The sequence below is a fragment of the Erithacus rubecula genome (assembly GCF_903797595.1).
Source record: "Erithacus rubecula genome assembly, chromosome: 1".
Taxonomy (NCBI): Eukaryota; Metazoa; Chordata; class Aves; order Passeriformes; family Muscicapidae; genus Erithacus; species Erithacus rubecula.
Genome location: NC_136658.1, coordinates 108,185,074 through 108,199,864, shown reverse-complemented (window position 1 = coordinate 108,199,864; position 14,791 = coordinate 108,185,074). Strand labels below are relative to the sequence as shown.

The window sequence follows — 14,791 nt, the reverse complement described above, 5'->3', positions numbered from 1 at the left end:
CGGGGCCCGCGATCCGGGAGCGGCTCCGCCGGGTTTTGCCTCGGACCCGCCTCGCCCCCTTCGCTACCGCCCTCCCGGCCGCTGTAACAAAGAACAGGCGGCCTGGAGGAGGCGGCGGCGGCGGAGGAGGAGGAGGCGGCGGGGCCGCAGCAGCCGCCGCCGCCGCCCCGGGAGCGCTCGGAGCGGCCGCAGCGCCCGCCCCGGCCCCGGCGCGCGTGGCGGGGAGCGGCGGGAGGAGGCGCGGCGGGGCGGGCGCGGAGGGTCCCGGGCGGGGGAGCGGGGAGGGCGCGGGGTGCGGCGGGAGGAGCGCGGGGAGCCGGCGTTACCTGCCCCGGGAATGGCCAGACCCGGATCGGATCCGCGCTCCGGGTTCCGATCCGCTCCGGAAACCACGCGCCAGCGGAAGCCGGCGGGGCGGGCGCGGAGCAGGGCGGGAAGTGTAGTGCGGCGGGGCGGCCGCGGGCCTGACCCCCGGCACGGCCCGGCCGCGTCCCCTCACCGGCCGCGCCGCCGCCACACGCCGCCCCTCCCGGCCGCTCCCACGGCTCAGCCTCCGCCGCCCTTGGCCGCGGCTCCCCGGAGCTCGAACAGAGCCGCCTCTCCCGTCTCCTGCCGGGCAGCGCAGGTGAGGCGGCCCAGAGCGGGCTGGTGCAAGGCCTGTTAGAATCACACGATCGGTAAGGCTGGAAAAGACTTCCAGGATCATCCAGTCCAAGCTGTGACCCAACAGCACCTTGTCCATCACACCACGGCACCGAGTGTTTCCATCCACACACCCATGGGGACTCCACCGCGTCCCTGAACACTTCCAATGTTTAATCACATCAGTGAAGAATTCATCCTGATGTCCGACCTGACCCTCCCCTTAGGTCATTTCTCCTCACCCTGCTGCCCGGGAACAAGCCCGATTCCCACCTGGCTGCACCCTCCTGCAATAAATCGCCCGAGCTCCTGCTCTGCAGGCTCAGCACCCGCAGCTCCCTCAGCTGTTGGAGCCCTGGTCACTGAATTTCAGAATTTCTGAAATTGCTGACAGGCACTGACCCCCAGAGAACACTGCTTTTGACCTGAGGCCGTGGAGAAGCTTCCAAAATTGAATGATAGAACTGGGGTGATGGGTGTGTAGCTTGAATAAAAGTGTGTAATATCACCTGGTGGACAACTTAAGAGTTTAAGGTTTTAGAATGTAGTAATATATAGAAATCAAGATGGGGGTTTTAGGGCAGAGGTTTGTCCTTCTTCACCTTCTTCATGGGTTTGGGTTATGTTGTATGATTGGACAGAAAAGTCCGCAAAGTAAAAATAAATTTAGGTGTAATTTCTTAATTGAACAGTTTACCCTTAAAAAGCCTTGTAGAGAAAGAGATAGAACTCCATTTTTAGTTTGTTAGCTTGAGGTGCTGTAGAACTCACAGTTTGTGAAGCTGTAATATAAATAAGAACTAATAAACATCTGGGTCTGAAAAAGAAATACCATACCATTTAATCCCAACACTGGCAAAAAGAAAATAAGCTGTGACACTCGGCCACTCTTCAGCTTTGTTGCCTTTCTCTGGACAAAAGCCACATCAGGCACTCACTGGGCTGTTGGCCAAGCCCTGCCATGGATATGAGTCCCTGTGCCTCCTTATTCAAACCTCACTGGGATTCAGCAGCCCAGGATGAGAGGAAATCATCTCAAGTTGCACCAGGGGAGGTTCAGGTTGGACATTAGGAGGAATTTCTTCCCATAAAGCACGATTAGACATTGGTAGGGGCAGCTCAGGGAGGTTTGGAGTGTCCATCCCTGGAGGTGTCCAAGCAATGCCTGGACGTGGCACTCAGTGCTCTGGGCTGGGGATGAGGTGGGAATGGGTCACAGGTTGGACTCAATCACCTTGGAGGTCTTTTCCAACCTAAATGATTCTGTGATTCCTAAATCTCACGTTGTGGCATTACCAGGATCTATCAGCACCCAGCCCTGCTGTGCCTGCCAGCACAAATCATTTAGGGGGGTCACAGTGGGTCACATCCATCCCAGAGCACATGGCACAGGGTTGTGTCCAGATGGTTCTGGAATGACTCCAGTGAGGGAGACTCCACAGTCTCTGTGGACAATCTGTCCAGGGCTTGGTCACTGCACAGGGAAGTTCTGCCTCATGTTCAGGTGGAACTCCTGTGCATCAGTTCCTCTCATCCTGTGGCAGAGCCTGGATCCATCCTCTGGGCATCCCCCCTTTACCTATTTATACATTAATGAGGTTCCCTCTTTTCTTTAGACTGAACAGCCCCAGCTCCCTCAGCCTTTCCTCATAGCAGAGATGTTCCCAACCCTTATTTTGTCACCCTCTGCCAGCCCTGCTCCAGGAGCTCCTGTCCCTGCTGTGCTGAGGATCCACAGCTGGACACAGCAGCCCAGGGCTGACCTGGCCTGCTGGGAATTCTCTTCCTGCTGCACCCCAGGGCACCATGGCCATACTGTGACTGTCTTGTCAGGTGCTTGGGGAACCTGAAACAATGAAGCTTTTGAATTTTCAAAATATTGCACTTGGCAAAACAGCATTCATTTCAGGATGGGGGACCATTTCTTCTTTCAAAATGACTCCCCAGCAGTTTTAAATGACTACAAGAGTAGTAAGGGGAGTTTTTTAAAGGATCTAACTGCATGTACAAATAATTTGCTTTTTCAAGGACTGAAGCTGGCTGATAGTTTTTGTATAGTCTGCTTTTACTTATTTTCCCTGTATATCTCAGTGCATACTCACATGAACTTCTGCCTGGTTTTCTCCAGCATCCAGCACACCAGAGTGGTTTATCCTACTTGCAGTGCATTCACTTTGCCAAAATAAGTATAAATTAATTCAGTATAGTTATCTGTGCATTTACAATGCATGTGAGTCTGGATCCTGCAGCTCCAAAATTAGTTTTTTCAGCATTAACCTCAGGCTGTGCAATTGCACCTTATGCCAGGCTCACCTGGGGAGAGAGTTGAAAAATTGAAGATTCTTTATATTCATTGTTTAAGAAGGGAAGAGTGTGGTGCCACACTTGGAGCTATATCCATTCTTGCTTGGTCTTGTCACTTTTGTTAATGTACAGGAATGGCATGACATTGGTAAAAAAACTCACCACAGATTAGAGCAGGGAGGAAAAGGAAGAAGGTTTGTTAATAGGAGACTATCAGGAAATTTGAGCTAAGCACTTAAATAGTATGAAATAAACAGGCATGCAAATGTGAGCAGTAACTCCCAGTAAGGAATGTAATTTACAATTTCCTTGTAAAAGATGGTACAGCCCTCAGCTTTGGAAAGGAAATAAACATTATTGTGGCTATTTTCACATTAATACCTTTTATTTGTTTCACTGGGTTTTTTGTTGTGGTGGTTTTAATGTTGGGGTTGTTTTTCCCCCTCAGTCTGGTAGGTAAGGCTTTGTGGCAGCAGTGATTTATAACATAACCTTTTCAATAAAATCATCACAAGAGAACCTAATTCCCAGGCTGTGCTTTTTCTGGTATTGATGTCTTCCCCATAGGATCCAACCTTTAACACTCTTCCCCCTTCACCCCCTAATTCAAGATATTACAACATAACCAAGAGAAAAAAAAAAATACTGAGTAACCACAAAGAGCTCCACAATTCCTTCTGCCATTAGATTCCCTACCCAATCTGTGTTCCAGGTGATTTCTCAAGCAACAAGGGGCTGCCTGATAGGCTGGGGTTATCAGGAAAGAACTCTGCTCCTGAACAAACAGGTAAATGGTCTGTGTTAAGCAACAGGTCAAATTAGTGAAGGAGAGTAGAAAACCATCTGTTACACCTGGGTAAGTAGGACAGCACACCACACAGAGACAATTGGCTTTTATTGTATGTACAGCAGGAGTTACTTCTTTAAAAAAAATCCTCTTAGGTTTTTGTAGTGATATAATAAATCTGTACATCATAGATTTCATAATTGCACCAACTTGAGTTTATGTATGCACAGAAAGAAAAACACACCACAGAAGTGACTATGACAGGTGATGCTAGAAAAAAAAATTTTTTACCTCCTGTGGAATAATACAGAGCATAATACATCATTGGGAAATAGAGTTATAGTACTGGAAAGACCTCAGTTCATCCTCCCCAACTATTTTCACACCATGCCAGCACCTTGCATAGTGGCAGTTTGGATATCCTGAGTGAAGTGCTATTATTCACCCTTAACATAAAGTAATCACCCTTGTTATATAATTAATCTGGAGTTGTTTGTCACCAAGGCTGAGGCTTAGCAATGTGCAGAAGCATATGCTGACTTTAAACACATGAATAAATCCACTTAGGTCCTGTGGAGGTCAGAGCATGAGGTCAGCTGTTCCCACTCACAACAGGAATGTCTTAGCCTGGAGATATGGCACAGTTAATTCTATAAGCACTTGTCTCAAACCTCAGCTCTCCAAATCAAAGCCTGCAATAAACTCAACTGAAAAATCCAGGCAGTTCTCACTCGGTGTAACACCCAGAGCTCCCAGACCTAAAAAACATGTTAAAACAAGAGCAAGATTTTTATTTTTCTCCCCCATCCACATTGGTAGCATTTTATGCTTTCAGCTTTGTTTTTTTCCTATGATGTTTTGCACATCAGGAACACCAGAGCTCTGCAAGAAATACACAGCAGAAAGTTTCCACTTGAAAAATACCTAGAACCAGCAAGGACATGCAGGAAATGCTGTAAAATTCCAACTGATCCCCCAAACTGGGGTAAATTGCCAGCCAATTTCATCAAAAAAAGCAGCACTATAAATCCAGTCCTCTCAAGAACAAGACAGTACAATGTCTGCATGGCCTGGAGCCCCAACCTGTCTCCCAAAGAGCAGGGACAAAGAAAATCTGTCAGAAAGCATAAGAATAAACACCAGTATTTATGCCTGCACAGTGTATGACCTGTCCATTAAGCTGAAGAAGTTTGGCAAAGGTATTTTGCTTTCAAGATTACTTTTTTTTTCCACCCTGGCACTCCTTCTGCCTCAGATTCCCAAGTTTCATATATTGTTAGGAGTGAAATGACTCTAATTTCTTCCTGGGGCAAGTAGGATATGAAATACCAATGACTTAGGGATAAAGGGACTTTAAAGGGATCTCAATCACTTTAAGAAACTTAGCTTGTATTCCCATTGGAGATAGTAGATAGTTTTATTGTTTTCATCTGAAAAGAGCAATTTAATTCTTGTACTATTTACTCAGTCAAAATTCACACTAAAGCTAAGACAAATCTTGGTGAGGATAGGGCTTAATTCCATTGAGGCAAATATAAAGTTTAAACATCATAAAGCAAAACAAAACACAAACACAAATTAAGAAGTTGCAGGTATGGGCAGAAAAAAATCTTTAGAAAAGAAAAGCAAGCCTCCATCTCTTAGTTCTCATGAAATAAATACCATGATTTCTTTGCTGTGCAGAACACCCAGACACACAAAAGTGTGAGAAAAGGAACAAAAGGAATTAATATTTCAAAGGTTGTTTCCCATCTACTGTTCTGAGGTCACTAAATTGCAAGGCAGTAAACAAGAAGATTTCAGTGTAATAATAAAATGTAAAGATTTTATTTACAGTTCAAGTGGATAGTTATTAAAATTCTTTGTCATTTTAATTACCAGACATTTGAACAATGGATCAAATGACAAAACACAGAAGGTGGTTTCCTCTGGCATCCTTCACAAAAACTGCACAGGACACATTGCTGAGTTATTTGTGCCAGTTGACAAATCCAGTCTTTCTGACCCAAAACTGCAGAGTGGATCCTGCATGTTTTGAGGATCCAGCTCACACTGACCCAGATGCACAAAAAATGTACATGCTCAGATCTCCTGATCTTAAATGACAACCTAAGGAGGGGATGGAATTAATTTTGGTGGGTCTTTGGGGTTGTCACAACTCAATTGTCCCCTTGAGTTTAGTGCCTTAGCTTGTTTTTACAGCAGGACATAAATGATTTGCAGAGGAGTAAGAAGACGTGAGGAACACGCTCACCAAATACAGAGATCCAATATAAATCCAAATTATCTTTCTTTACCTGAGGAGTGAAGGCAAATAAAAAAATCAGATTCCCTTTTTACACCAAATGCCTTGCTCTCCTCACTTGAAGAATTCATTCTCTCTTAACATGTGAGCCCAAACCTTCACACAATTTGCAGTAAAGGATGTTCTTCATTCCCACCATCAAGACAAGCATTCAACTGATCACCAAGACCTTAAGAAACCATTTTTTCATTCTCTGAGGTAAGGTACAAGCAAATCCCAGTCCTGTACCCTGCAAGTTACTCAGTGTTATTTCACCCTGTTCTACAGCATGTGCTAAAGCTTCTGTAAATTAAAATCCCAGCTCAGTAATTTAAGACTTCAAGTAATGTTATGTGCTGCCTCTACATTCCCAATTCCACAGCTCTTTAAGTGCATGGATGTGCAACCATGGAGCTCAGATTCATTTGGATTTCTTGAATTTAGGGACCAGTTGTGGTTTTATCCTTCAGCAACAAAGAACATTTAAAAATGGCATGGACTTGACTCCCACCCTGCCCCATAACACAGAGAATTCCTGGTAAAATCAAGAGAAAAAGTGTCTGTTGAGGGAACATGACATCAGAGTTTTAATGCTCACATCATGAACCACTCTAGATCAAATGAAGAAACAAAACATCTACTTTGTATTAAATTAGAAATAAACAAAACTGTTCAGGCACATTCAGGCTAGACAAGCCTGTATTACTGAACTGGGATTTCTAAGCACAATACAGCTCCAGAAGATTAATTTGTACCCAATTTTCAAAACATAGAACATTAAAATGCCTTCAAATGTTCTCATAACAAGCAACATATTTAAACATACAATTATTTGATAGTTTGGTCTGTAGTGCTACCACAGTGATCTTAGGAGGTTACACATAAACAGTATTTTTAAACAATTAAAATATTTTGACAGTTCAGTTCTAATATTTTCTTGGTAAAAAAGAAATCAAACTCCCTCCACTTTGGTATTGATTTACCAGGGAACCTTGAATCTGTCAGAAATTTGAAATGTGTTTTTATTCTTCACTAACTATATTTTTGATGAATGCTTTAAGTTGAAAGCCCAAATATCTGCTGAAGTGTTGGATAGCTTAAAGGGGAGAAAGGGGCCAGGGGAAAAAAATCTCAGTTGGCAAAGTAGGCACAAGTTCTGTCATCCATTCACATCAGTAATTTAGCTGGAATGAATGGATGTTTTTCTTGGCTGAAGAGAACAGGCTTGGTCCTTTGTCCTCAGCAGGAATGTAGGTGATGGAAAAGTACAGGTAAAGCATCAAAGATGGTACCTGTGAAATACTGACATTTTACTCTTCTTCATAACCAAAATGAGAGCTATGCCTTTACTCTCAGCAGTTTTTCATTTTAGACTAAAGGAACCAGCTGCAAAATTTAGCAAGGAAATATGGTTAAAAAACTCATCTGACCAACCACTCAGCACATGACGACTTTGGCATATCTAGAAACTGAACTAAAGGAATTAGTACTTTCTTCTCAATTGTGTATTTTAAGATTTCAGTAAGAGTTTGACAAGCAGGACAAGTTTTCCAATGAAAAGCACTGTAGAGTTAACTATGCTCTATTCACCATTTACTGCTCCTAGCTTTGCATTTGATATGATGGTTTATGTACTTGTCTAACAAGCACTTGGGAGAAGGAATTAAAGTCCCTAAGATGAGTTTTTGCAATAAAATGAGTTCAGCAATACAGCTTCTCACACAGGGAAGAAAAGCTACATTTAAGATTTTGCAAATACTTTGCCAGTAGCTTCAAGTAGATTTTAAAAAAAAACAACAACCAAGTTCTGTCTTTTTAAGCATAACTTTTTTTAAAGCAGAACATTAAACAATATGCTAGTATTGGTATTTGCATAATTTATTGATTTATGGCTAATGTTAAAGGCATCTCTCCACCTACATGGGCTGAGCAGTGATTATAGCAGGCTACAGTTATTACAGTGGGATATCTGAGTCAGCGTTTTCCTCATGCTTCTGAACACTGAACCCACTTCCAAATTACAATACAAACTGGATCTGGGCCTCTTTTTTCCCCCCCTTTTCAGTCTGACTAGAAAAATCAGTTGCTCCTGTTGCAGGCTGCAGTGAGGGAACACAGTGGTGTCTTCTCTCTCTGTAGAGGTTCTGTCATAGACTGGGTGTGATGTTTCAGTTCTGAGCTCCCCGTTGATGTAAATCCAGGTGATCACGTTTGGTTCCTCCCTACAGGATCAGGGAGGCTGGAAGTCACTGTGGGGTCACTTGGTGCCACCTCCCTGCTCCAGCAGGGCCATCCCAGAGCACAGGGTTGTGTCCAAACAGTTCTGGAGTATCTCCAGGGAAGGAGAATCCACAGCCTCTCTGGGCAGTCTGTCTCAGTGCATGGTCTGTGCACAATAAAGAAGTTGTGCCTCCTGTGCAGGGGAATTGCTGGGCTCAGCCCCTGCCCGTGGCTCTGGGGCCATTGCTGGGCCCTGGAGCAGAGCCTGGGGCTGCTCTGCCCTCCCTGCACACAGGGACAGACAGACAGACAGACAGACAGGCACAGGCAGGCCCAGGCAGGGCTGAGCCCTCTCTCTGTCTCTCTCCAGGCTGAGCAGCCCCAGCTCCCTCAGCCTTTCCTGGGCAGGGAGATGCTCCAGGCCCTTGCTCAGCCCCAGCAGCTCCTGTCCCTGCTGTGCTGAGCAGCCAGAGCTGGGCTCAGCAGCCAGAGGAGCCTCCAGGGCTGGGCACAGGGGCATTACCTGCTGGAAATACTCTTCCCAGTGCACCCCAGGACATCAGGTGCCTTCTTGGCCCCCACCTGCACCAGTCCCCATCCTCCCTCCTGTTCCACAGAAACCACACGCTCCTCCAAAGGCCGTCAGGACACATTCAGCACTGCTCGTATTTGGAGGAGCGACTTCATCATCAGAGAGAAAAAGCATTTTGGAAAAATAAACCAAAAAGACCACTGTTAATAGTGAACATCCTTTTATGCAAGTCATCAGCCACATTTGCATTCTCTAGTAGTGCTCTGTAAACAAGTGCTCAGCTGGTGAGCAGGTTCCCCACCGCAGGGGGTTTGGGTTTATAGGTGCGGCTCTCCCGAAGCACCGTTCAGTTTGCTCTTGCTCTTGTTCCTGGAAAGGAGCTTCTTGCTCAGAATCCGTGACAGTGTCCCCCCCTTCTTGCGGCTCTCCTCTGCCAGGGGCTGCTGCAGGAACACCAGGTCGTTGTGGGACTGGCTCATTCCCGGGTCCTTCTGGTGATGCTGCCGGCGGAAAAACAGCTTGGCGCTTTTCTTCAAAATCCCACCTGAGGAAGGGAAGAGGTGCAGGAGGCTTTAGACACAACAGGCTGCTGTCCCCTTGAAACTCAGCTTGAACTGCAGCATGAGTGAGAAAAGCTGAGCCCCTGATTGAAGTCTCCTTCCCTACACTTAGTTCCAAATGCTCTTCTGTGGTCATACACACATGCACAGCGGTTGGTGTGGGTTGTACCCTGGGCTCTCACATCCAATCTTTCCAACCAGTAAAGTAGAAAGGAAATAATGTTACTCTTTGTTGTTTCAGAGATCAAAGGAGTTGAAGATCAGCCTGTGAGGCACCACCTGAAGCGAATTTTAATTGGAGGTGCAGGACAACAGTACCTGGCAGCAAACGTGTGTGCAGTGGTTCAGTACAAGCCAGGCAGCAGGTGTTCTATACAAATTCAGCAGCACCACCCAGAGTAACACTCACAAAGCATTTGCTATTCTAAAACCCTGTTAGGAATAGCAATGCACTTCAAGCAGATTAAAAATAATATTACATCTGCTTCCAACAGGTTCAGAAGTCTGCCCAAATCCATCCCACGGTAAATTAAGTTGCTTTATTTTGCCGTGTTCCTTCCCCTGACCCCATGTCAAACCCAGCATGCAGCCAAGGCAATTGCAGCTGTCATCTCACCAGGGACTCATGCTGCCAACAGCAGCTATCACTACTCCTCTCTTTGCAAGCTTGAGTTGTTTTTGCAGCCATTCTGCCAAATTCCACCCTCCCTCTCCATGTGTGCCTGGTGTGCAGCTGGCAGGGACACTGCTCCAGGCTACCAGCAACACTCAGCCTGGCTGGGACATCAGCTCTGTGTGAAAATAGCATCAGTTTTGTATGGAATTGGTAGGGCTGTTGTCCCAGGTGGCAGGAGCCAGTTTGAACACAGGAGGACCCAGGTGACAAGCCAGCACAGGAGCTTCTGGCAGTCAGACTTGGATGTGGGGACAGTCACCTCCCTGGCAAAGCTTCCACACCTCTTCCCTGCACCACTATCAGGTTTCCTGATCCTTTCTCAGTTCAGCTATTAATTGTCATGATATGGTCTTGAGTCTGCTTCTCCTCCCACTGCAAATGGACACAAAAGCAACACACAGTGCAGCTCTTTCATGGGACACAGCCACAGCTAGAATTAAATGTTTGTCCCCTGAGGGCCTGACAAGGCCTCTGTGTCACTCTGCACACAGTGACAGCTGCAGAACAGGTATTTCATGGCAGCCAGATGCTGCTTTGTACACACCAAAGCAGTCACAAACATGCACTTGGGTTTATTACTGTGCACTTTAAGGGCTAAGCACTCAGCACCTGGGAGGATATTCAAGCATGTTTTTGCTGGCAGCTGTTGAGACTGTCCTCATAGGGCACAATGGGATGGGAAGCAGAAATCAGCTGCAAGCAACCAGCACTTGTGGATTTGAATCTTGACTGCTCTCCCACCAGCCTCTGATTGATCTTTTTGGCAAGGCAGTACCACTTCAAGCTGCTGTCAGCAGCACAAAAGCAGCAGTGTTCCCCCCAGGACGCTGGCAGTGTTGATGTGCAGAGGCTGGGGGGCTGCAGAGGCTCCTCTGCTGTGCAGCTCCTGTTTGAGCAGGCAGCTGTTCTGCCCAGCAGCCCTGGCAGCTGCAGCTGAAGCTGTGCCAGCAGCACTGGGACACCAGGGTTTATCCCTAAGCAGATTTTTACTCCCATCCATTCTGTCGCTCAGACTGATTTTCTACACCAGGAAACAGCACCCGGCTAAGAATGCTCCAAAAATGGTGCCACTGGCCTGGGACAACTCCCTGCAGCTGAAAAACCAGGAGCTGCACTCCCCTGAGAGCAGCACAAGCAGCAGCCCCCAGCACAAGAGCTGCTGGTGCTCAGTCTCTGCAAGCTTGCACAGCCAGTTTGGAGTGCTCTGCCTGCTGCAGAGACATGCAGCCCTGGGAGGAGGCAGGGCAGGGCAGGGCAGGGCTCATGATGGTTTATGTGCTGGTTCATGTGCTGTTTGCATGCTTGTGCCTTCAGTTCATCAGGATCCACATACCAGCCCTGCCCCCAGCAGCAGAGATGAGCAGAGAGCACTGTACAAATACAATCTCACTGCACTAATGCAGGGTGGTCTGAAAATGCTTGAGGGGGTGGGATCATTTCTGAATCTGATTTGTGCTAAAGGAGGAAGATTTCCTTCCACATCTACAAGGATATGAACAGAGATTGCTTTCCATTCCTTCCCAACTTCCAAAACATTTTTCATACAGGCGGTTTTGTAAAAAGCTGCTGATTTTGTACATGCCTGCTGAGGTTGTGGTAGCTCTGTAGGCTAGGCTAGAAAAGCTTTATCTAAAAATATATAAGCAGCAGGTTTTAAAGTAAGCTTTGTTTGTATGTATATCCAGTTATGGGGTCACACATGGTTTGCATGAGCAGGTTTTGGTTGATTACCAGGTACTACAGCAATGGGCATGATGGAGAGAGATTAGGAATGTAGAGCATCCCTCTTTCCTTGTTGCCCTCTCTTTGGGACCCTCCTGGACAGCACAACCACCAGAAGGATAATTTGTCACAGCAGACTGCTCTGCTAAGACACCTGAGCACAGGAAGGTAATTTTGGAAGGAGAAAAGGAATGGATGGGGGAAGAAGAAAATGGGTGTCAAACTAATTTTTGCTTCATTTTTTACAATGAGTGTCTCATTGTAAAGCTACATTTTCTTAGGGATAAAAAAGAGACAAGAATAACTTACTGTGTAGGTAATTAATTCTGGCTGGCATAGTAGTCATCTTAAATTTATAAAAGGGAATGGGTAAGAAAGAGGAAGTCAGAAAGGTAAAAAACAAAAAAAAATATGCAAGAATAAAAAAAAAAGTGCTAACTTTAAGACATTAACATACACAAAAGGCTTTTCTCAGCAGAAGGGGTTTTGTTTGGGTTTTCTTGTTGCATTTGCAGTTTTATTTGTGGTGGGTTTTTTTTGTTGTTTGTTATTTTTTTAGGGGAAAGCATTTGACAAACAGAAGCCTTCAACTATTCACAGCTCACTGAAGGCAGAGGGGTTGAAATGTTTTCCTATCTTACTCCATAAAAGCTGCTCAGCTGTGACAAAGCAGAGATTCAAGACTTCCACAAAGACATCTGTGTATAATGAAAGGGATTTGAGCCAGTTTTTTTTCAAGTATTTTTTCAAGATGATACAACTCTCTCAGAGATATTTTGCAGTCTCAGAGAAAAGTTTTTAGCAGTCTTATACTGAATTGTGTGAAGAGGATCTCTAGAAGCCTCATCTCTTTGCACAGGGAAACCCAGGACAACTCACACACAAACTTCCACTTGCTTGTTTTAGAATAACATGCTCAGGAAGAGTCCAGAGGCTTTGCAGTTTCTCACACAGCTTCCTAAACTTTTCCAGGCTCCAAAATGAGCCAAATCCTTTGACAACTACTCACTCCCCTCACCCCAAATCACACCTAGGACTTTCCAGTGCCTGAGCATGTGTGTGACAGGGATTGTGCTGCAGCCTCCTGATCTCTGATGTGGAGCAGTCCAGCTGTGGGAAGCTCAGGGAACTCCAGGCTCTAAGGGAGGGTCCTGACAAAGAGCTCCAGTGTCTGCCCTGGGGGTGAGGGGGGTGATAATCCAGTAAATTGGGGAGGTTTTGTAGGGAGCCATTTCCCAGGATCTCAGGGTGAGGAAATAATAAAGCAGAGAGGGATGGATATGAGTGACAAGCACAGTATTTTTTGCAATTTTAAGGTGCAACCTGTGTGCCTATTTGGGGCACTGCACTGGCCCTTTTGTAAGACTTCCTAATAGTCCCTGTGTTTACCACAAACCAGAGCTCAGGGGTTACTGGATTTACCAAGGAAACACAAAGAACCTTCAGATTTTCAAACTGCAGCTATTCAGGTGTGTAACTACCTAAGCAAAATGATCTGATGCCTTATTTTTACTTATTAAATTAACTTTTATTCCATTTTCTTTAGCAAATTATGCATGAATGAAATGAGAGAAAAGGGGGAATCTGTTCACCAGGCAGCTCCTGCTACAGCTGTGGTGCTTCCCTGAACACAGACTTTAGTGAGGGCAGGGGAGCCTGGTGCTCAGAGATGTGAAGGAGGAAGAGGAATCTACTGGGAAGCAACTATGGATCCCTACCATCTTCACCCTGGTAATGGGGCTGCAATATAGGGCAAGTCCTGGGTTACAAGGACACAGTTTTCCTTGAGGAATTGATAATGTGATTAGTGGCTTCTTTCCCAAATAACTGAGTTGGGCTTAATAAGCTGCCAGCTTCTAAGGCTGAGCTGTTTCCTCATGGAGGGGAGGGTAAAAAAGCCTGAGCTGGCTCAGAGAGCTGCAAGTAAAACAGTTTCAACCAACACCACAGTCACGAAGAGTTTGAAGGACAAAAAAATCAATAAGGTGAACTACTGCAGCCAATTACATAGAGAAAGGAGTTGCTGAAGTGGAAGTGAGAATCACATACCTTTAGATTTTTTAATGCTCCCAGTTTCTGAAACACTTAATGAGCTCCCAGATATTTCTTCAGAGTTCTGGTCTAAGAGTGTGCTGGTGTCCCACTGCTGGCTGCCATTCTCCAAACCCCAGTCCTTGTGGGTGCTTTGCTGTGGGTCAGTACCAGGGGCTGTTTCTGAAGCACTCAATGGCTGCTTTTCATCAGAGGTGATTTTTGCAGCAGCTTCCTCCCCAGTGGGTGGATCTGCTTCCCTGCAGGAGCTGTCCATGGCTGCAGCATAGTCCATCATCAGTGAAGCTTCACTGTCCTGAGATAAAGAGGTCTGCCCAGTGGAAATAAGAGACAACACTGACACAAGTCATCCTGCTGGAGAAAAACAAACCTCCCTGCAAGAGTTAAAATAACTCTTTACACTTGCATTGCTCAGGACCACCAGCAAGCCACCTGAAGCTTCCTTAGCTCTACTAAAGGAGAGGAGCATTTAGCAAAGTTTAATCCTGTTGCAAAGGCCAAATGAGTGAAAAAAGTAATTAAGTAAATGCCTTGCACCCATCTCTGGCCCCACTACAAATAACAGGACACCCCTACATGCGCTGCTGTAATGTGTCAGCATGCACAGAGAATCTTTTAGTCCTTTTAAGAAAATTAACATCAAAGCATTTCACCTTGTCTCATTGTTTGCCCTCCCTCTGAAAAGAGACCAGAGAACCAGAGGTTTTTCAGAGGGTTTTAAAAGATTTGAAAAAGAGTGGAACAATCTTTCATACTTTTTCAGACCATCTTCCCTACATGGGTGAAACACAGAAGGATTATCCTCTCTTCTCAGCTCACCTGATTTTCCAAAATCCCTAACAACAAGGACACTGCATTGTTAGTCAGGCTGTCAAATCTAACAATCAGAACCCAACACCCTGATTTGGCTTAACTTGAAACAGTCACAGAAAAAACCTGGCACACAAAACTGGATTCTGCAGGGAGAGTAGGAACAGAGGAGTCAGAGCAGCAAAGGCTTTACAGAACTAAG

The 14,791-nt window shown here is 45.7% G+C and overlaps 2 protein-coding genes across 7 annotated transcripts in view; both read right to left on the bottom strand.

The window, feature by feature from the left end:
• PRDM15 (PR/SET domain 15) overlaps window positions 1-402 on the bottom strand; it is a 35,024-nt gene extending 34,622 nt beyond the window's left edge. For all 5 annotated transcript variants that reach the window (XM_079317336.1, XM_079317339.1, XM_079317338.1 and 2 more), the window contains exon 1: window positions 327-402. The gene's annotated coding sequence lies outside the window, so the exon portion shown is untranslated. The remainder of the gene's footprint in view (window positions 1-326) is intronic.
• Window positions 403-6,008: 5,606 nt separating this feature from the next.
• Window positions 6,009-14,791, bottom strand: part of C2CD2 (C2 calcium dependent domain containing 2) — a 34,060-nt gene continuing 25,277 nt past the window's right edge. For both annotated transcript variants that reach the window (XM_079317427.1, XM_079317426.1), the window contains exons 13-14: window positions 13,777-14,089; window positions 6,009-9,313 (exon numbers count right to left, since the gene is read on the bottom strand). In XM_079317427.1, coding sequence (XP_079173553.1) covers window positions 9,087-9,313; window positions 13,777-14,089 — 540 coding nt within the window. In that variant the 3' untranslated portion in view covers window positions 6,009-9,086. The remainder of the gene's footprint in view (window positions 9,314-13,776; window positions 14,090-14,791) is intronic.